The 23,480-nt window shown below is 36.7% G+C and overlaps 1 protein-coding gene across 1 annotated transcript in view; it reads left to right on the top strand.

Moving 5' to 3' along the window:
- The window catches only part of NYAP2 (neuronal tyrosine-phosphorylated phosphoinositide-3-kinase adaptor 2), a gene marked incomplete at its 3' end in the record, with an annotated part of 137,222 nt that overhangs the window by 67,009 nt on the left and 46,733 nt on the right, over positions 1–23,480 (top strand). Inside the window, exons 2-3 of the mRNA XM_081328287.1 lie at positions 2,152–2,453; positions 19,509–20,606. Of these exons, the coding sequence (XP_081184413.1) occupies positions 2,152–2,453; positions 19,509–20,606 (1,400 nt within the window). The remainder of the gene's footprint in view (positions 1–2,151; positions 2,454–19,508; positions 20,607–23,480) is intronic.

Raw genomic sequence — 23,480 nt, 5'->3', positions numbered from 1 at the left:
ACGTGAGCAAGTCTGAATGGAAAGCTCATTGGGGAATATTCTGGACTTGTATTTCTATATATATTAATAAGCTATGCAGCATGTTCAGAATGCTGAAATTCCTGCAATAGAATTTTGAAATAAGCAAGACCTTATCTTTTGAATAGTGAAGATCACAGACCTTGTTCTGTCAAAAGTAACAGAATGAGATCATCTACAGGATCATTTGTATTATCTGGCCTCATTTTCTATTGCAGAAAAACATATTTTAATATTGCATTGTCTCCTATGCTACAAGAGGGGAGAGCAGACAGGCCTCTGATCAACTAATTCTCCTTACATCAATGTTCAAGACAAAATCAATAGTACAAAAAAAGCAAAGGAAATTACACTTATATTTGACCCTTAATGATGATTTCTGGGCACAATGAAAATGTTTAGAAATAAAATAAAAGCTATAGTAGTTTCAGTTATGATCAACTGAAAAAAATAACAGTATCTTTCACAAAGAACTGTGGCAGTCTACCATTCAATTCATGGCCATTCTACAACAGCTATTGAAAAATGCCTACTTAAACATATCCTTTATTTTTTTTTAAATGGGGTGGGGGACTAAATTAAATAAGTGGCATAATCCTAGGTAAAAAGACAGAGCTTTCTTTTAAATATGCAGAACAGCCAAGTGTGACTGCATGTGAGAGATTATTTGATGTGACAGGTGCTGCATCCACGCTTGCTCAGCTTAAATTTTTTCTGTTTAAAAAGAGTAATCCAATTGATGAGTTGTTTGAAAGAAGTGTGAGGCTAATCTTTCCATTTTCTACCAAGCATAGATTGGCAGAATTCCAGCATTTTAAGAAATGGAATAGAAAAAGGGTTGTAACTATTTTGTATATGCATTTTGCTTTGGGACTGGGCAGCAACTTGCTGCAGTGAAAATGTATCCAATAGGTTATGCCAAGTGTTGTTCAAACCCTAAGCTATTTTAAAAAATACAAATGAAAAAAATATGAATTAATATTGGAATACTGGGAGGATGTGAGTGCCATTCACAAAGCACTCTAAATGTTCTTGCTTATTTAACAGCAATGATATTTATATTAAATAGTCAGCTATGAGTGACTTATGACTGGTCCTCTCAATTATGATTCTTGTAGCAACCAAGTGGTCACATGATCATGATTCATATTCAAACAGGCATGTATATATGATAGTTGTAGCATCCAGGGAATCACCATTTGTGACCTTATGAGCCAGCTTCCATCAAGCAAAGTCAATGGGGGAAGCCACTTAATGATGAGGGCAAAAAGGGTTGGCCAAAACTCACTAAATGACCACATCATTTAGAGATGGAAGTTCTGGTCCCAATTGCTATTTTTAAGATGGTAACATGTTGTAATTTGTTCTCTATTTTCCTGGGGGGGGGAAACCCTGAAAAATGTTTTATGCTTTATAAACTTCATTTTCTTTCTTAAAATGTTTGGACATGATGCTTTTGAGCTTGTTTGATAGTTGTCAAAGAGTGAGGGATGCTTTTTTAAAATTTCTCCATCACTCTGTAGTCTTTCTACCTGCCCACTTTCTTGAACAAGACAAAAATAATGGAAGGAATTTGTACATGACAAGATTTGGAGATTTATCTAAAATGAAGGAAGCAAGGGAAACTACAGATTCCTGAGAGGATGGTTCATGCTTAATATAAGTGATCTCACATTTCACTTGTGATTGTAATTTTCATCTTTTGAATCCAAATCAAATTAATAATGATTCAGAAAGAGGTTTTCAAACGAAGTGCTAGCTGATGTTCATTGTTTACATAAAATCATTTGCATGAAATAAAGAGGTCTGCAACTCTGTGTTATACTGAAGGAATGCTTTTCCTAAATATTAGAACAAGTATTACGAACAATGTAAAACTACCTACTTTAAACATCATGAAATCTGCTCATGGCTACAGTAATTAAATAATAGTCCCTTAGTGGCTAAGTTTTGTTTTGCCATTTCTAAAATATGGGCTTTGGGCACATCAACTTTATAATTACTTAGCTTTATTATGACATCTATTTGCTTTCTTTTTCAGAATATGTCTTCTTTTAATTGGCCAATAGCCATGCTAAAGTTCAATGATTGATTGACAACATATCTATCTGTGTGCTTTTGCTTTCTTTACAGCTTAGGTGGTGAAGTGGGGAAAGCCAACGAAGGAAGCTACATAGGCAAACATTTTCGTATGGGATTTATGACGATGCCTGCACCTCAGGACAGACTGCCCCACCCTTGCTCAAGTGGCTTTACCGTAAGATCCCAATCACTTCATTCTGTTGGAGGCACTGATGATGAAAGCAGTAGCTGCTCACGGAAGCAACCACCACCAAAACCCAAAAGAGACCCCAGTACCAAACTAAGCACATCCTCTGAAACTGTAAATGCTGGAACAACAAGTAAGAGTGCAAAGCTGCCAGACAGGACTGAAGGTAAATACTGAACTTTTTTATTCCTGGAAAAAAAGTGGTATGCGATTCACTTACTGATGTATATTCATCATATCATAAAATATTTGCTATTTGATGATCAAGTAATGTAGATGAGATCTATAACTGTTTATGTGACTAATATTTTCCCTCTTATTTCCCCTGTACCCCCAACATGCCACATGTAAGGATGGGAAGGGCAAAAATAATAGTAAATAATAGTAAATAATAAATAAACAGTAGTGCCAAGAATAATATTGGTTGTATAATTCAAACAAGTTTCAATCAGTCTGCCTCTGAATACATTTACCCAAAATGCATACATTTAGCAAAGGAACTTGAATTCAGGAATTTAGAAATTATAGGTATGATTTTTGTTGTTGTTGTTAATGTGGCTGCTAATATGCTGGTTTTAAAGGTAAATGTAATACTAAGTTACATTTGTTTTGCAGAGTAATTAGAATAGGAGATTTGAGGGGGAAAACTGCAAATTTGATTTAGAACAAGGGGTTTTTTATTTCTAAAAAATTGCAATGCACTTTTAGCTAAAAAACAGAATGGATGGATGGATGATTTGGTATAAAATAGTAAGAGTGCTATTGCTAAAGTAAGTAATTCTTGTTCACCTCCCAACTAAACCTGAGCAGCCTAATAACATTAATGAACATGCACCTAAATGTAAAAGAAACCTATTTTAAAAATAACAATATGACTAGGATAAAAGGTTAGCCTTATAGCAGCTCACCGAGGTCTTTAGTGACAGCATAACATCCACTTGGGCAAATGCAACTATGATATACCTGCATTTCAATTGACTGATATAAGTAGGCAAGTGTCTGTAACTGTGTTATGATGTCATAATGTATGTGATGCAATTTGCCCCCCTTTCTCACCTACGGATGCCAGTTACTGACCACTTGCTATTAAAAACAGTTCCAAGCTCAAAGAAGGGGAAAGATTGGCTTCAACCAAAGAGAAAACAAGCAGTTAATACTTCCTATTATATCACAGAACATACACTCCCCACCAATAATGTGGGGATTATTTTAGAGCCAACACAAGGATATTAACTAATGTCATTATTAAGGTGATTTTAACTGCAGAGAACCAATAAGGTAAGTAAAAATGTTGTGGATATAACTGAGTGTCATGCTTAATTAATGCACGGAATGTCCAAACTGAAACATTTCTTAGCCTCTAACCAGTGTTTGTTGGAGACCAAGGGCACTGGACATTCCAAGATTATCTATTAAAAATAATCTAGCCAAGATGGTTATTTGTGATGCTTCCTTTGTTATGGTACCAATAAGGCAATGGAACTCCTTCAAAAAGAAAATAATTGGGTTGGATAACCATGTAAATCCTGGTTGGATTATTTCAATGCACTTTACACAGGGCTGCCCTTGAAGAGCAAGTGGAAACTGCAACTGGTCCATAATGTGATGACAACATTCAGTTTTTGGTGTCCCGTGGTTTGCTTAGGATTCATCACTGCAGCGGGCACTGCTCTGGCTTCCAGTTTCTTTCCAGATGCAATTCAAAGTGCTGATTATCATTTTTAAAGGCCTAATAGTCATAGGACCAGGTTATTTGCAAGCATATTCTTTTTTATTCTGCTTGTTCCACTAAGTCTGAAACAGTGAGCAAGCTCCAGTTCCTTTAAATATTGCCACATTATGGTACATACCTTCTTGGTAACCCAGTCCTTATCTTATGGCAGCATATCTTCTTGATAGCCCACTCCTATCCTTTGGAACACCGTTTTACCTGAAATACAGAAGAGATGGCCTTCTAGCCTTCCAAAAAGCCTTAAAGATCTGACTATGCCCACAAGCATTGGGCTAGTGTGAGGGTGGCAGTAGAAATGTTCTTTGTGAATGATGGGGATATCCTGAGAGCTTCTGTGGTATTTTTTTTAACATTTTTAATTCTTTTTACTGTTGTTGCAGATACCCAGGATTATATTGCATAAGATGGGCAACTGTATACATTGTTGAATAAATAAATATAAATAAATAAATCAGTACTGTGGGTACAGTTTATGAAACAGGTAGAACCTGTAAGACTTTCTACACATTTATAGCTATTCAATACCCCTATATATCCATGACGTAAAAGAAAAGAAAAGAAATACACAATCCATAAATCCATGATGAACTATAGATGTAGAAACAAGCAGGAACAATCAGACAAGAAAAGATTTAGGTATTATATCTCTGCAAAACCAGAATACTAAAACAAGAAAACCATGATAGAACAAGAATGAGACAATTCAGTATTAACATTAAGGCACAGTAAAGTTGATATAGCAAAAGGAACTTTAAGAGTTTTTTGGGGGGGTGAGGTTGGCATAAAAAGTGAAATAAAGTTATACCTTAGAACTGAAGTTTTTTTCTAAGTTAACATTTCACAATTTAAAATATTTTTTTTTTTTACATTTGTTCCACTATGTGTCATTTTTTGTTATTCCAGAGACTTCCTGAAAAATCATTTGGCTTGACTTTAGTGAGTGGAAGTCTTTGCATTATTTAGAAAACATTATTTGCAGTGTTATACTTCATGCTGTAATTTCTGAGTTCTTTAAAATTCCTCATTTAACATAAATACTATATAGTAGAGTTGCATATTTGTGATTAAATGTTATGGTTGGGCTGAACATTCTTCTCTTCTTTTATTATCAGCTTTTTCTATGCTTTAAGTTCCATATACATACTTATTGGTATTCAGGGAAGTTGTGGCTACTGTGTCAAGATTTCTCTGTGCAGTGTTAAAATATATGACATACAGTTAGCAACTTAAGAATAATGTTTTGCTCAGAAACTAATTATTAATACATGTAGTCAAGATATCCTAGTGATTCCTGATGAGGAAGCTGTATTTAACAGTGTTGAAAAGCAGATCAAAATACAATTTCTGCATTTCTCACCTCTATTCAATGTGTGATTATTGTTCAGTTACTCAGGATGGAACATTTGTGTGTTCTGGAACATCATAATATTAGGATATCAATTTCTTATTTCTAAATAAGAATATAGCTTGTTCAGTAGTGTTTTCTATAAAGATGTAAGCAAGTGGAGCTTCAACTATTCAACCAGTGCTAGCAGTAACTGTGGCAAAATAGTTGTGAAATAAAACCCATATCTGAAAAAAGAAAAGATTAGTGGCTAGGCCTCAGCTTCTTGCATAAACTTTATTTGGTCTATGTTCAATGCAAAAACTATTTCTGATATTATTGTGTAGTAACTGGGTGGGGGATGGAGTAAGGGAATTTTTTTTCTTTGAAAACATTTCGCTTCCTATCCAAGAAGCTTCTTCAGTTCAGTTGCCTTTTGAACAGCACCTTTGGGTCAAATTCCAATTCTTCAACATCATTGATTTAGGGCACAGGTCTGCAACCTGCGGCTCCAGAGCCACATGCGGCTCTTTCAGCCGTCTCCTGCGGCTCCCAGTCCTCTGCCATGTGCAGTCCCCCCCAAAAAAAGTGGGACTAAAAAAGTTCAACCAATCAATTCAAATATGCAGGGTAGGTGCATATCTCGCCTTGGCTCCACTCTTCAGTCAAACCCTGTTCTGCGCATGCGCGCATGTCCGCACATGTGCACACATTTTTTGCGGCTCCCAGTTTTTCCTTTTGTGAGGGAACCGGTTCCGAGTGGCTCTTTCACTGTTTCAGGTTGCTGACCCCTGATTTAGGGGCTGCCTCATGGTTATACAATTTAAAACCACCAGATGGCAACAGAGAGAAAGGAAAACACCTCTACCTCTTTATTGCCACCTGGTGGTTAGTTGGTTGATATGCTGAACATTCAATAGGTAATTTTGGAGAAATTGTGTGGAGATACTCAAGAACACTCCATAGTGGAACATTACTTTCACATGCACCAAAATGTATTTTTTTGAATTCTGGGTGATGTGACAATTTCATCTGTCACAAATTCAGGTGCCTTGCAACCAAGAATGATGAACATTTTGTTACCATCCAATAGATTCTGAGATCTTGTAGGGAAGGGGGAGCAATTAGAAAAAAAATGCTTTACAAGACTTTACAAGCACCATACTCATATATGTACTCTACAATGATTAGTAGAGGCTTTTCCCACTCCTTTCATTCTTTGTGCTCTTTCAAATTTAATTCAGGGAAAATGGTAAATAACTACCCTTATTAGGTCTTGTGGAATGGCTATATAGACATGGTCCAGATGTGCATTATGGCTACACTGTGATTTCTGCCAACAATTTCTTCCCTGGTTTCAAAATAGGGAGAGATCATGGCAAAGTAGCTGTGTGGATGAGCCCACAGGCAGGTAATACACAGCTGAGTACAAGGAGCTTGTGTCATTGGCTTAACAAAAGAATTCACATGCTACGTACCCATTCTTACTAAAAGAACAGCCGAATGGATCTGCTTTCTTTGTACAGATAAATATTGATAGGGTAAGGAGGAATGGCAGCGAAACCCTTAATCTGTAGCTGCTATTTTTCTGTCTCTGAATCTATTTTTAATCAGTCACTGTTAATATAGTAAATACTTTTCAACTTAAGCAGGACACTAACATTAGCATTTGTTTAGCTATGATATTGTCCAATTGCAAATGCAATTAATTAAAAATAATAATATTAGCATCAGCTAATGGCATCACATCCAGCAGAATTTTAAAAATATTATTACTTTATAATATTACTGGCCTCACTGTTTTTTCTGGTAATTGTCCTAAGGCCATGTTCTCATCTGTACTCAAAAATATGCCCTAGCATTATGTTTGTTCTACCTTCATCTTGTCCTTGATCCATGACTGAAACAGGCTTAAGTCATTCTTAGCTGTACTGGCATTAAAGTTGTATTTGCATTGAAAATCAATATCAAAAATATCAAATCTCTGGGTTTTGCACCCATTATTTTGCAGGAAAGGTAGGTTGCGGGTGATGACTAAATGGAGAGGCAATACAGACTCAACAGGGCTGAAGAATTTCATACATAGCTTTCTACTGATTTAAGGATGGGTGGCTAACATTATAATTTATTGATGGGAAAAGCCCTAAGAATGTGGATTGTCTCCATAAATCTTTACTTTTTAATGTTCAATTTATCTACATGGATTGGATGTAGCATATGTTTCTCTTACCACACTATTATTTTCTCTTCATAGCTTTTAGGGTTTATTTATACCGCCATAAATAGATTGGTTACAGCAGCATGCATCTACAAAATAAACAATAAAATTATTTTCTAACTCTATTATCCCCACCAGTGAAACAGAGAGTTAGCAAAATAAATTTCCCCTTCAAATCTACTTTGGAATGTGTAGAGACTCTATTGGGATGAATCTGGACAGGAAGATGGAAGAACTAAAGAGCATATTCTGTTGTGCAAGGAAAACTCTATTCTCACAATTTTGGATAATGCCCTCAGTGACTTTATAGCATATTAATTCTATTTACAAAGCCAGGATTAAAGAAAAAAAGAAAACAATGTAATGTTCTTTTCAAATTCAGAGTTACTGAAATAAATTGAAGTAAGATGTATTATATTTATTTATTTATTTAATCAGTAAAGGCTCTTAGCAACTTGCCAAATTCTGTGCTGAGGGGGAAAATAATTATGTGAATTAATACTCATGCCAAAATGTGGGAAATTCATTTTGGACATGAAGTTCACTTGTAAGGTTTCTTTGCATCAAGGAATTTTATGTGCATCTATCTACAGTATTGGGGCCCTTCAACAGACTTTCAAGGAAGACATGATTGCCATGTTTTCCAGTGGTAGAACATGCCATTGTGTAGTGTGATCTGAAAATTCTTTGATACAACTTACAAGCATAATCACCCCTCCTCCCTCTCCTACCCATTGATAGATTGAAATTCAGGAGAAGTTTAATGCAAGGCTTAGAGAACTAATAGAATATAGCATGATAAATTATGACTGTAAAATTTGACGCCCTCCAGATATTTTAGTCTAATAATTCCTAGCTAAAGGGACAGGGAACAGGGATCATGTAGTTGGAGACATCATACTGACAACAACAAAGGTATATATTGTCAATACCATTTTCCCTCACTTGTCACATATGGCTATTAAAACTGGACCACTGGACATGCTGAATGAAATAAAAATTAAGTTTTTGAAATGTGTTGCTAGAGAAATCTGGGCATCCTTTGGACTATAAAGAGAATAAATAATTTAACAGTGATAAAGAAAAAACAGACTAGTCACTGGAAGCATTAGTTATGAACCTAAACTTGAATACTTTGAACATACAATTCCAGGTAAGAATCATTGAAAAAGACACTGTTAATTGGAAGAATCAAAAGCAATTAAAAAAGAAACTGACAGAACAAAAGCTAATAAATACTATCACTGATGTCAGAATCATGGATATACTTTGTGCTCAAAAAACAATCACTGACAAAGTATTCCACTGAACTAATGTTCATCTAGTCAACTAAAAGTTGGGAGTTGCCAAATTTTGGAATATTTTTTTTATTTTAAATTTAATCTATGATGCCATCCATAAGCATTTTTAATTTTTTTTCTTTTGCTCCTTTGTCTTGAAGCCATACTTACTTTCTACTTATGAAAAAGGAACTCAAGAATATCACCTTTGGAGGGAAGTATCAGTTTTACTTTTCGTTACATCACGAGTCCTACTGCAATGCACACAGATATATTCTTGGCTTCAGAGCTGTGTGAGAGGCAACTAGTGATTGGAGAAGAAGCAACACCAAGTAAAGCCATGAAGCAGTTTTACTTCCACCGTTAGATATGGGAGGGTATTTGCAGAAATATCTGCAGGGGAGTTTTTTTTTTTACAAAAAGTCAAGATGATATGCAGGATGGGATGATGCTTCAGCAGTGAAGTCATAGTCACAATTTTGACAGCCACTTCCCCTCTTCCCCCAGTAGAACATCCTGAATTACAGAGATTCGCTAAGTAGCTTCAAAGGGATATTAGCAGTGCTTCTGATTAGCTGCAGAATTTTGTCCCACAATCAATAAAATAGTTATGTTGTTAGGGAGGCACATAAGTATGGATAAATATTCTATGAATATGCCTAAGCAGTCTTTATTTTATTTGTTATTTTATTTTATTTGTTAAATTTATTGGCCAGACATCTTACTGCAGAATAACTCTTAATAATGATTATTGTTTAGCACTCTAAAGTGGGCTTCTGCAGATCTCCAGGATGTAAACTTTCTTGGATAGGTTCCAAAAATGCACTTGTTTTGTCAGCCTCATTTTTGTGGTTTCTAAAACTTTCTAAGATTTCAGCACTGAACTATGGCAGAAATTATGTCCCTTTTATGTATATTTCCTTATATGTATGTATGTGGAAGGATGTCTGTCCTCACCCAGAATTATCCTGTGGTAAGATGGCCAGTCAATAAATTTGATAAATAAATAAATGTAAAACTAATCTTAAGAAACTAAGTATTCTAAAAATTTCCTTACAAGTTTTATTTTTAGTGAAAAAACCATATAACATTTAACTTAAGGTACAATTTGATGAAAAACACAACTTTTAAAATGCAAAATTTCATTAGAGAGATAGCCTATTTGAATTTTTAATTGTATTTGTGATTATCCAAAGCTATAAGATGCACAGTTCTGTTGAAAAATCTAGCACTAATGTATAAAATCTAGAGGCAAGGCTGTAACTGAAGATAGCAATCAGTATTTTTTAATTTCTCAAGACTGTAGTGTGGATAGATCTGTCATTGTCAAAAGGGTTAAGTAATTCAGTTCTCTATAAACAGAATGCTGATTTAATACAAAATATCAGTCAGTCGAGATCTCTCCATTTAGTAGGAAAGCAATTGCATCTACCCTATGTGTCTCTAGCAGGTAAAATAGCAAAGCTTACCTGAGTTTCAATCCTGGGTGTTACCATAAGAAACCTTTATAAAAACTTAGGAATTCTTTTCTCTCTCCAGAAGTACAAAAATGATAGATCTTCCTTCCTATATATTTACTAATACTTTAAGGATACCTTACTTATGTTAAAATGAATACCACTCAGGACAATGTAAAAAAGAAGGAATTCCAATATTGTATTAAATAAATACAATAAATCTAAACAACTCTAAATGCAGCATTCAATTAAGAGAAGGCTGAAGCAAGTTTCATATAACCTAAACATATCACAGAGAGGATATGTTTCATATCAGAACATAAGACTGGAATAGTCAGCCTCAGAATGTTTGGTGAAGTATCTAAAGAAGCCCTCTTGGGAGCTCTTTTCAGGCATGGTGATGATGCTTCCACATCTGGGCTTCAAAACTCCAGAATCGCTGTTAGGTGGCAGTAGAAGATGAAGAAAGAGCCTTGGTGGAGCAGTGGGCTAATGCCTCCTTAAGTAACACCAGCTGCCTGCAATTAGTGCAGGTTCGAGTCCCACCAGGCTCAAGGTTGACTCAGCCTTCCATCCTTCTGAGGTAGGTAAAATGAGGACCCAGATTGTTGGGGGCAATAAGTTGACTTTGTAAAAATGCTGCTTGGGGCCCCCCGAAAGCCCTAATAAGCAGGCATATACATAGAATGAAGGCTATTGCTAAGCACATTGATTTGTGCTTCTTAGATTGTAAGCTGCCCTGAGTCTTCGGAGAAGGGCGGGATATAAATGGGCTTAAAAAAAAGAAAAGAAAACAGTAACCCTTGCCTTTCATGATTATTACCAGTATTTTATTTGGCTTTTAAGGAAAATAAAGAATGAAGGTGTTCAGGTTAAGAGTAGGTGTTTAATTGTCCCTTGTACTGTGTACTGTTCTCCTTCCTGAGTTGAACTGCACAGCAGATTACCTCTGTAGAGGTTACAAAAGCTGGTAAATAGCAGAGGCAGAATAGAAAATAACAAACCTGCTATTTTTCTTTTAATTGCTCTTTTCCCTTCTACGTTACAGTCATGAAAAGAAATAGCAGGATGTAATTTCATATTTCCACTCATCCAGTAAGGAGGGGAAAAAGGGCCCCTAATTTCTTATAACAGATAAGCATAGTATCTACATTAAAATACAAAAGCCACATTTTTGTTTGAAAACTGTGCTGCTCCTTTGAACTCCATGAATATCTCCTTTGAAAAATGCCCTATAGTTAAATTTGCTTACAGCTACCTCAGCTGGACTCTCCCCACAAGCTCTTTTCAACCCGGAACCCCTGGATGCTGAAAGAGAGTTTGAATATATGCTGGGATTAAAAAAAAATGTTGCTATTATTTTTCTGGCTCCTTGAGTTGCCCTGTTTAATCACATAGCAGCAGTTCTGAGTTCAAGAAAACTGAATCCCCAAGAGAAACTTCCAAACATCTGGCCTCAATAGTTTCTTTTCTAATTCCTATCCAAATTTCCTTCAACTCAGCTTGCTAACTCTCTTACCAGCAGGATAATCTCAGAAGCATTTTCCCCACTCTTGAAATGAATGAATGAATGAACCTTTATTATCAAAGTACAACATGCATACAGTGAGATTGGCTGAGCCTCCCTTCGTGACCCCCCATCACAAATCACAGTGACAACAAACCCACCATCCGAAATCATGCCTTTTTTATGAACAAACTTAACAGACTTTCTGGCTCTCGTGATCACAGTCTCAGTAAGCTATTATCTTTAAAAAAAATCATAGAAATATACAATTTACAATCAGATGAAACATATAAATAAAAACAACAACAACAGCTATTGAACTCAATAGAAATGAGTGCCCCTGCTTAGATTTTTTTTTGGGGGGGAGATGTAGTCTGCCCTTGTCAAGCAAAGCCAGGCAGCTCTTAAAAGGTTAGTACATGTTAAACCCCAAACACAAACACACAATTCAACAACCTTGTTGTCTTGTTGTCTTCTACCTTCATTTTTGGGTCAATTTTTCTTGCATCTCCCAATTTAAGTGTGCTACTCATTGGTTATTCCACTCATGATCCACTCCTTCCTCACCGATCACACACTGTTGTGCTCTTCACTTTTTTGGCTTCAGTCATCTCTCTAGATAGCACTGGAGTCATTTCCTTCATGGACAGAATTTTCTCAGGCTGGAGGCAGACATGCCAGTAGAGCTCAAAGCCAGGAAAAGCCTTGTACAGTCTCCCTTCACCACTTGCTCGTGAGTCATCTTCCTGTCACTCCAACGGGAATGCTTTATCTCTTATTTCCCTTTTGTCATTTTAAATTAGTCAGGGCTAGAATGGTTGGGCCTCCTGTCTGAAGGTATCATGGTTGTTATCCTGACTTGGAATTAGCTCTTGTTCTTCTGTTTCATTGCATTTTTATAAACATTGTATTTGCTATTCTGTTTGGTCTTATTGTATATCTCCTAGAATCAGTTAGAGATGGGTTATGCCTAAATTTTAAAAGTTCAATTTGTTAAATTAAATTGTCTGACTCCTTTATTCTCCCATCTCACCTTAAAACTTTGATTTTTTTTATTTATACAGGTGGTGTCCATGTTTGCTTAATGATTACTATACAAAGGTTATAAAATCAGATGTGATCACATGGTGACTGTTTAGTGACTGGCATGACTTACTATCATAATTCTGGGTTTAATTGTGGTCATACATTGAGGACCACTGGTAGTTTCATAGCAGCCAAGTTATTTCTGTGCTTTTTATGGCAAACTTCTATATATCTGTACCAGTTTCATTCATTTCGGCCATGCTACTACAACTTAAAAAAATATGACACCCTTTGCCTTTACATGAAATTTTCTGAATAAATTTGGATCCAAATTATATATTAACTTTCAAACATAGATATGTGGGGGCTTTTTTCTTAGTTAAAATTGGCACATGGACCATTTTTACCTGGGGTCTACTATAATAGCAGTAAATAGCAGTAAACTCTGCTGCTTTACCTTCACTACAGTTGCACCCCACATTCCCCCTGTGCCTAACCCTCCTAAACATACTGAACAATGTACACAGTAAAGCCTTTTTTAAAAAAAAGAAAGATGTGGAAAATTCTATCTGGATTAAAGATGAGGAGGACAAGATTGGATGCCACCATTCTTTAAACTAGACTCCCAGTTCCAGTCTGGATGGGATTGTGTTTCATAATCTGAAACAAAAAGTTTTTTCAGGATTATCTGCAATAATAGCTTCTTTGTGTTCTTATAAGCTCATGATTGTGTCACTTGGTGTTCTGTTTTTCAATTGCCTCCCATTTTTCCAAGTATCAGGAGTTTTGCATTTTATTACAAAATGCAGTATTGAAGCTTTAGTTTCATTATTAGGGTTTTCAGACAGCAGTCTGGTTTTACTTCATTTAATATTGAATTATACAAAGTATATAATTTTTAAAAAAAGATTTTGCAAGAAAATAATATGAACTCACTACTGGTTTTGTATAGTTGGGAGGAAAGCACATTTATTTCAGATATATGGTCTGTACCTGAATGTAGAAAATATGTACTTAGGATAGTACAAAATAATGCAAAATTGATGTTTTGCAAACAAGTTAGTGCAAGGGTGGCTATTGACTTATTTATGTTTATTATTGACTCAACAGATTCTTGTTGTAATTTGGCAGGAATCTTCTTGGATAGGTTTCTATATCTAAAAAAAAATCCATGGAGACTGTGATGCATGGCTATTGACTAGAGTGGGTTATTCATGGGAGTTTATGTGGTAGCATATGGAAAGAATATTGCCCTTGACTGTGAAATGTCAAAGTATTAACACAACATTGTACATTTTTCTCTGTCAAAGAGATTGCCAACTCTCTCTTTCATTGCCAATAGGACACTAAATATCCTACAAAGAGGCACATGTGTATTATATACACACTTGAACCAACCATGCTAAAAGTTTTCAGAAATGTGCAAAAATATTGCTTACTTATATCATTAACATTTCATAGTTTTTGACCATGGTTGCTGTGTGCAGAATTCCTGTAGTCCTTTGTTTGTTTGTTTGTTTGTTTTCATTTATATACTGCTGTAAGCTACGCAGTTTAAACATACAACAATGTACGAAGAGCATACCATAGCAATGAAAATAAAATACCGTATATACTTGAGTATAAGCCGAATTTTTCAGCCCACTTTTTGGGCTGAAAAATTCCACTTCGGCTTATACTCCAGTCAACAAAAAAACTTACCGAGGACTTGTGCGCGGCCGAGGCTTTGGTGCTTTCGGGATCGCGCGCACCTCTCCCAAGCCACCGCCGTCCGGAGACCTGCCGAAGTTTGGGGAGGTTTGGGGAGGTGCGTGCGCACCTCCCCAAACCTCCCCAAATGTCGGCAGGTCTCCGGACCTCCGCGCCCTGCCTGCCTGCTTCTTTCCGCAGTGGAAAGAAGCAGGCAGGCAGGGCGCGGAGGTCCGGAGACCTGCCGACGTTTGGGGAGGTTTGGGGAGGTGCCCAAACCTCCCCAAACGTCGGCAGGTCTCCGGACCTCCGCGCCCTGCCTGCCTGAGCGGAAAGAAGCAGGCAGGCAGGGCGCGGAGGTCCGGAGACCTGCCGACGTTTGGGGAGGTTTGGGGAGGTGTGCGCGCACCTCCCCAAACCTCCCCAAACTTCGGCAGGTGTCCGGACGGCGGCGGCTTGGGAGAGGTGCGCGCGATCCTGGAAGCACCGAAGCCTCGGCCGCGCGCAAGTCCTCGGTAAGCTCTGGGCGGTCACTTGCTTCGCGTCTCCTGAGGGAAGGGGGGGCGACTGGAGCGGGCGTGTTTCCTCGCCTGCTGGGCGCCGCGATTTGCCCGGGGAACGCGCGGGCCCCGAATGGCAGCGTGGAGCGAGGAAGCGGACAGCCAGGGCTTCCCCGAGAGCCGCGGCCACACAGGGTATTCCTGTGTATTCAGGCTTGCAAAATGGCGGATCGAGCCTCTGCTGGCGGCAGAGGCTTGCAGAGCGCGGATCCAGCCTCCGCCGGCGGCGGAGGCTTGCAGAACGGCGGATCGGCTTATACTCGAGTCAATAACTTTTTCCAGTTTTTGGGGGTGAAATTGGGGGGTCTCGGCTTATACTCGAGTCGGCTTATACTCAAGTATATACGGGTAATAATAATAAATAATACAGAAATAGCAAATAGAGAGCAGCAACTCCTCAATTCCTTTCAGAACAGCTCCAATTTATCTGTTTCCAGAATACTGTTCATAAGATTGCTATTGGGTTTGGGTGCAACTGGGAAACATTACCTGAGGGATTCTTCATTCTTCACTTCAAAAAAATGGAAAATTGAAGATTTTGATGGGGTGACTATTCTTGGAGCAAAGGATCATACTATCTCCAGTTTGGTTTGGGTTTGAGATGTAAAGATCTGTATCACCAACATACTGATAATATTGTTGTGTCCAGTTTCAGAGTAGGAATGCAGAATGTACAGATCTTTTTTTTCAGATGTACAGTCCCTGTGATAGCTTATTGGGATACCCAAACTAATTTAAGAGCATTTTACTGGACATCCCATGTTTACCAGCTTTAGCCCTCAAATCAGCTCCTTGCTCCAGGCACATCTTTGTTAGAATCAGCTCAAGGAATACTAAATTTTGGAAGCAAAGCACCATAGATATTCCCTCAGGAAGAATGAACCCAAGAGAAGCCAAACAATTTTTGATATCTCAACTAACATTATTCCTAAGCGGAAAGGAAAGGGTGCTTCAGAAAATAGAAATCAGCAGGCCAGTTCATCCCAGAAGGTCAGGAGTCTTCTTCATCTCCCTTTTTAGGGTATCTGTCTTTTTAAAGCTTCCTTTTGGACCAAGGCCCCAATTTCCCTTCTCATTAGCTTGTGACCACATTTTTTTCCAAATAAGAGATGCTCCCTTGTCCTTCTTTTCACTTCCCCTCTGTTCTTCCTAATATTATTATTCCTATATAGAGCTTAAGTAGCAGCAAAAGAATATCACAAATCTTTTAAAATAAATTATAAAATATTTATATCTCAGTCTCCCTAGAAGAAAAGGGAGAATTTTTCTTTTCTTTTTTTCTTTTGTTTAATTAAAGGTCTTCATATATTCATTCTCAAAAGGAATATGAGTCTTCTAACATGATATGAAGGGAGAATGTTTATTTTAATCAGTTATCTTTTATATTAAGCATTGGGGTACAATAAACTAACCTTTATGCTACTGACTGTATTGCATTTTCTGTGTGTGGCATAAAATGACATTGTACACCAGGTGAGAAAATGCCAGGTGCTATCACAGTGTATTTCAAACCATTCTATCTTCAACATGCTATAAAGCTTTAACATAATGCTTAAATGGCAAGCTGAGGGGTGTTAAAGAAAGGAAGGACCTTTTCAAAGAATGGAGAGGTGCAGATTTGGATAGACCTGAAGGTCATTTCCTACAATACTTCTTAGAAGGAGGCATGTGACATCTAAAGAAAGCTTACTTATTAAGCCATGCTGCTTGTTGCATAGTAGAGAAAACTCCATGAATTGGAAATGTGTTTCAGACAGCAGTCAAGTTTTCTTTCTTTCTTTCTTTCTTTCTTTCTTTCTTTCTTTCTTTCTTTCTTTCTTTCTTTCTTTCTTTCTTTCTTTCTTTCTTTCTTTCTTTTTCTTTTATTTAAAACATTTATGTAACCATCCATCTTATATCAAATTCTGCATCAAGATTGCTCTAATTTCCATTTCATGAAATCCAAACCTGTGGGAGTTGAATGCATACTAATTGCCGACCACTCTACTTATCTGATTAGTTTGGCAATAAAATAAGTCTTGGCTGATCCAGTACTTGAACATCTTACTTTAGACCCACATAAGAGATTCTGTCTTTTTCATATACTTTGCATAGGAGAAAATGTCTATGGAGATTCTGACTCATGGTTGTCTCAAAGGTGCTTTTTCAAAAGGCAACTAGACTATGTTTTTTTTCTTTGAGGAAGAAGATGTTTCGCTTCTTATCCAAGAAGCTTCATCAGCCCTAACTCTCATCAAACAGTACTGATGAAGCTTCTTGGATGAGAAGTGAAACATCTTTCCCAAGGAAAAAAACATAGTCCAGTTACTTCATGGTAACAAAAGACCAATTCCTGCTACAGAATGAATAGACTTCTTGATTTTGAATTAACCTTTCCATTTACTTTCAAATTTATGCTGATTTTGCACTAATTCATCACATGTGTCTAAGTGAAAACAATGACATGCCCTATTAATCTCAAGTGCTGCCATAAAGCTGACCATGCTTGAAAAATCTTTTTGTTTAACTGTCTGTGGATATAGTAAAATGTATTTAGATATTAACTTAGCCAGTCAACATAGGTTACGAGTGGAAGTGATTTGGAAATATTTAAAAAACAAAATGTACAATTAGATGATTCTACAGATAAAGTTACATTCTCTTCCTTTAAAATAGGCTATTTAGGCACATGTTCATGATGTTCCCTGTGCTTTATTGAAGAAAAAAATGCAATAATTCAGATAACAAGATAACAACATTTTTGTAAGGCTTTTATGTTCTCCAGTCCTTAACATGAAGTTTAAATCATTAGATGGGTGCGTTATTATTTATTTAGCGTACGGCTGGTCACACACAATATTAAAAACATTTCACATTTACAAGTTAAAACAGTTAAAACAATTAAAAAGAAGCAGTAATAAAACCTAAGAGGAAAACAGAAATAACATTTCAGAGTTTGATGTCGAGTTTGGAAATCCAGTCAGTAGCTACCGTTGTTACGCAGAGGAAGTCCTTAAAATCTCCTGGGTATTTTCTATTAGTGCATTCCCTCACTATATGTTGGATAGTCTGTCGGGGAGCACCGCAATCACATTGCGCCGAAGATGTCTTTCCCCATTTCTACAAAGAGTCGGCACACACCCCGTGAGTCGTTCTAATTCTATTGTATGTCACCCATATGTGTTGGGGTAAATTGAACCCTGGAGGTATATTATTAGGATTAATATGCTCGAAAATATCTTGGGAGGTATAGCTATTCCATGCTTCCATCCACTTTTGTGTGGTGCTCTGATGTTCGGCCAGCAGCTTAAGCGCTGTGAGGATTGGTGGATTTCTTGACTTTAATCAAAATCTTAAGAGAACAGAGGTATAACCATGAATGGGTAGGGAGGAGTTTAGCAGGATCTTACTATACTCCTGAATGAGAGCTTCTTGTCATCGTAAGTGTGGGGGGAGTATAAGGCTAAGAACTGGTAGCCAGTGAATAGGTGTAGATTTTATGCACCCAGTAATTAATCTCATCATATAGTTAAGTTGAACATCGACAAGTCTTGTATGTGGGCTGTTTATCCATACAGGTGCGCAATATTCAGCTACAGAGTAGCAAAGCCCAAGGGCTGTGCATCGAAGAGTTGGAGCTGAAGCTCCCCAAGTTGTTCTGCATATTTTTTGCAGAATGTTATTTCTGCTGTTAACCTTGGCAGCCAAATTCTGAATATGTTTTTTAAAAGACAGAGTCCTGTCTAGGGTGACCCCCAGGTATTTTGGTGTAGCCTCATATGGGAGCAATTTATTATTTAGGTATACATTGAGTTCTATTTTTGCTAATTTATTATTAAGGTGGAAACATGATGTAACTGTTTTGCTTACGCTTGGGATTAGTCTCCATTGGTGGAAGTATGTGCTTAGAGTTGTAAGGTCGGTTGTAAGTACACCTTCTGTAACTTCGATGTCCTTGTGGCTATATGCTAATGCCAGGTCATCAGCATAAGAGAACTTTGTTGATAGCGTAGGTGGTATATCGGAAATATATAAGTTGAATAAAGTTGGGTATGTGAGAGGGTAGGATGCCACTAGGGGGGGAAAGTGACATGAGTCAGACTTGATTTTAAGTGCATGTACTCTTTCCATTGCTTGTTCAGTGTAGAACAAAATACTGGGCTAGATAGATGCATGAATGATACCATGCAATTATTCTTATGTTCATATAGTATGAGCAGAAAATATCATTTTTGACTAAACATTGCCACATTTAAGCAATCAGTGAACTTGGTGAGTTATTCCCACCATGTTTTATTAAATATATATTTCAGCATGCTAGATACTTCTGGAGAAATTACACAAAGGATCAATCATCAAAACAGGATAGGCATTTTCCAGCAAGTATTTTGAAAATACACAATGTTTTCATTAATGTTCTGATTGGTGTGTATTGTCCTTGCCTTATAGTATCCACCAAGCCAAGGCCTCACAGTGATGAATACACCAAGAAGGTTCCTCCCCCAAAGCCAAAGCGGAATCCAAACACTCAACTAAGTGCATCTTTTGATGAAACCTATATTAAAAAGCATGGCTCCATAAAGTCTGTGCTAAGTAGAGATTCTTCTTTGACCCAAGTCAGCAGTCCTGCTCCAGATGCAGAGGAAGAAGAGCCAGTTTATATTGAAATGGTTGGAAATATATTAAGAGACTTCAAAAAAGATGAGGAAGATCAAAATGAGGCAGTGTATGAAGAAATGAAATATCCCATCTTTGAGGATGGAGGTCAAGATTCAAAGTGTCTATGTGAGTTTGACCATCACAGCTGTTCCTCTCAGTGTGCTACTCCCACAGTGCCTGACCTTGATTTCACCAAGCCCTCAGTGCCACCCATTCCCAAAGGTGTGATTTGTGATATCCCACCACCATTCCCAAATTTGCTTCCTCACAGACCACCACTCTTGGTATTCCCACCTGCACCAGTGCAATGTTCCCCAAATTCCGATGAATCTCCCTTAACACCTTTAGAAGTCACAAAGCTTCCTGTATTAGAAAATGTGTGTTACATTAAACAGCAAACTGGAGTGTCTCCATCATCATTGCCACCTCATACTCCAAGTCATCAAAAACTAGAGAAAGACCAGACAGCTTCCCATGGAACTAGTACTCCAGGGCACTCCTCTTCACCTCCTCATCCTTCTACCCTATACAGAACACAGTCTCCCCATGGCTATTCCAAAAGCCACTCGGCCTCTCCCTCTCCTGTGAGTATGGGTCGGTCACTTACTCCTCTAAGTCTCAAAAGACCTCCTCCTTATGATTCTGTACATTCAGGAAGTCTCTCAAGAAGTTCTCCATCAGTGCCTCATTCTACTGCCAGAAACATATTGCAAGAAGGAGGGAAAATGGTAACTGCCTCTGTCAATACCTACGGGTCATCATCACAGAGTACTTCACGTTCTAGAACACCCACTAGTCCTCTGGAGGAATTAACCAGCCTTTTTACCTCAGGACGAAGTTTACTGAGGAAATCTTCCAGTGGAAGAAAATCTAAAGAGCCTGCAGAAAGTAAGTGTTACTTATGATTATTTTCCAATAATTGTTTTTTTAAAAATATCCAACAATGAAACTTGTATCTTACATACATACTGACATCCCTCCCTAACGTGAACTGAATTTCTATTAGTCCAAAAGTGAAGTTTCATAGATTTAAAATATTCATGATATACTATTAAACTTAGTTTGCAAAAATGTTTTTAGAGTATTAGGGGAAAAACGTTTAAAGTAAACGTTCACAAGGCAATGGATATGTATGCTTTTTTTATTTATTTTTTTTAAAAAATGTAATTGATAATAAACCAGAATGGACATAGATTGTGGTAGAAATTAAAACTGACAGAAATTCAGCAATTTGTTAACCTTTAATGCAGGTGTTCCCTTACTGAATTTCAGTAGCAATGAAATAATTTGGCTCACATTGAAATGAAAAAGTTTCATTTATTTGATATAATATCAAAAGGCAAATAACAAAAACATATACTTTAAACATTTTCTATGAAAATTGATATTGATATAATATTAATATAATATATTATTTACAAACAACTGTAGATTAGTTTCATCTACAAAACACACAATCTTTGGTACAAATTAGGGCCACCATCTATGCAAATCTTACAGATACATCTGGGAAAGAATGAGGAAAAATAAAATATTTGGAAGAAATTTAAAAATGTTTCTAAACCAAGTGTTTTAAAGACACAGAGAGATGCACATGCACAGACACATATTTACAGACATACACATTTCACCTAGTACGGAGCAAAGGGTGGGTGGAATTTATCTATGCAAGTGATCTTGATCAGCACCTGGCTCCTGTGGATTTATACTGTCATCCAAAGCAACAGGACCCTATCCATTTAATCAAATTTATAAGCAGAGGTTGGGGTTTGTTTGTTTGTTTGTTTGTTTGTTTTTTGAAGGATCTGTTTTGAAATATTACCATTACTTAACTGTCATCTTTCTTTGTTTTCTTCTTGTGGTTTTAAAATGCTTAAATATAATTTTAAACTTTGACTTTAATGAAACCATGAAACAAAACCATTGCATCTCAAAATGCTTTTTATGAAATAAATAAGTAAATAAATTTAAGGACTGTCATCTTTAAATGGCTTGAGGCTTAAGTGCTTCTTTAGGTTTGGAGGTCTTTGTCCTCAAAATCAGATTATATTGGGGTGGGAGGCAGAGTTAATTTGAAAGAAAGCAAGAACAGACAAAGAAAAACAGCAAACATAAAAAGCATCTCAGAGTTTTGCATTACGTTGTTTCTGATTATCTTCTCCATGTCAGAGACAGTTTTGGTAAAGATTCTTGGAAAAATGAATAAAGTGCAGATAGGAATTGAATACTAACTCTTTAATAGTATTACAAAGTAAGTATGTCTGATATACTATTCCCTGGAGGTGCTATAAAACCATTTATGAATGACTTTGACCTATCTTGGTCAGTAGAGCTGAGATATACTTTTAAGAGTTTATTTTCTAATTCTGTAATTTAAATAGCAATCAGCAATAAAATATGTCTTTTGGACAGAAAAAAAAATAGCACAGAAAACACGCCCAATAAACTGTGCATTTTTGGTGTTCTTTGTAGAATAGCAGCCAGATTTTAGATGATTTACAGTATATGTTATAAAGCCACATTTTTCTCTTTTATAAATTTCTCCATCCTTTTCTTTATACTTCTGTAAATGTAGAAAGTTGCCTTATTATTCCATATGGGATTGTCTAGTGATCTAGCCTAATACTGTTGTTTGAATGACATCAAACAGATGTTTATTACAGTATGTCCCACCAACTACTAATTTTCAAGTAGTGATGCAGAAATTGAAACATGCAGCTTTGGTATATAAAATATAAAACTTTCTACTAAGTCATAGATTAATTCCATCATTTATTGCTCCCATCACAAAATTAAACTGCATCCAATTTTGGTCACCACAATTTAAAAAAAGATGTTGAGACTCTAAAAAGAGTACAGAGTCGAGCAACAAAGATGGTCAGGGGACTGGAGGCCAAAACAGCTAGTTGGCTAGTATAAAGAAAAGAAGCAATGGGAGACATGATAGCAGTATTCCAGTATTTGAGGGGCTGCCACAAAGAAGGAGGGGTGTCAAACTATTCTCCAAAGCACCAGAGGGCAGGAGAAGAAACAATGGTTGGAAACTGACCAAAGAGAGAAGCAACCTGGAATTAAGGAGAAACTTCCTAACAGTGAGGACAATTAACCAGTGGAACAACTTGCCTCCAGAAGTTGTAAGTGCTCCAACACTGGTAGTTTTTAAGGAGAGCTTGGACAAACATTTGTCTGAAATGGTTCAGGGTTTCCTGCCTGAGGACTAAAAGACCTTTAAGGTCCCTTCAAACTCTGTTATTCTGTTAAAACCCAGTCAACCATAAGATGGGCAGTAATGTTGGCTATTATATTAATATAGTTTTTGGAATAATGCTGTGGGAATTAGTGATTTTATACTTAAGTGTATGAGAGAGAGACAAACTGAAAGAATGAGTCACTGAAAAAATTTCACTGAAAAATATTTCATCTTTGTACAGTAACTTGGCAGCTTGCAATCAATCCTGTAAAAAAATCACACTTCATTTGTGTGTATGTGTGTGTTTCAAGATTAAAGTGTACAATAATTAGTAGAAAACAACACCAGATTTGTGATTTTGTGGGATGCAATAAAATCTGAATTTAGAATAATGAATAATAACAAAGCAATTTGTGTATTGGTATATGTGTGTGTATGTGTGTCTGTATGTAAAGATGAGAGAGAGAGAAAAAGGAGCATATCAAAATATTTAGAAGTGATGAAGTACATATGACCTAAAATATTACTGAAAATAAAATTTATTTAATAGGAAAACACAAATTCATTGCTAA

Source organism: Vipera berus, assembly GCF_964194415.1.
Source record: "Vipera berus genome assembly, chromosome: 5".
Classification (NCBI taxonomy): domain Eukaryota; kingdom Metazoa; phylum Chordata; class Lepidosauria; order Squamata; family Viperidae; genus Vipera; species Vipera berus.
The sequence above is the reverse complement of the archived record's forward strand: the minus strand, read 5'-3'. Positions and strand labels throughout refer to the sequence as shown.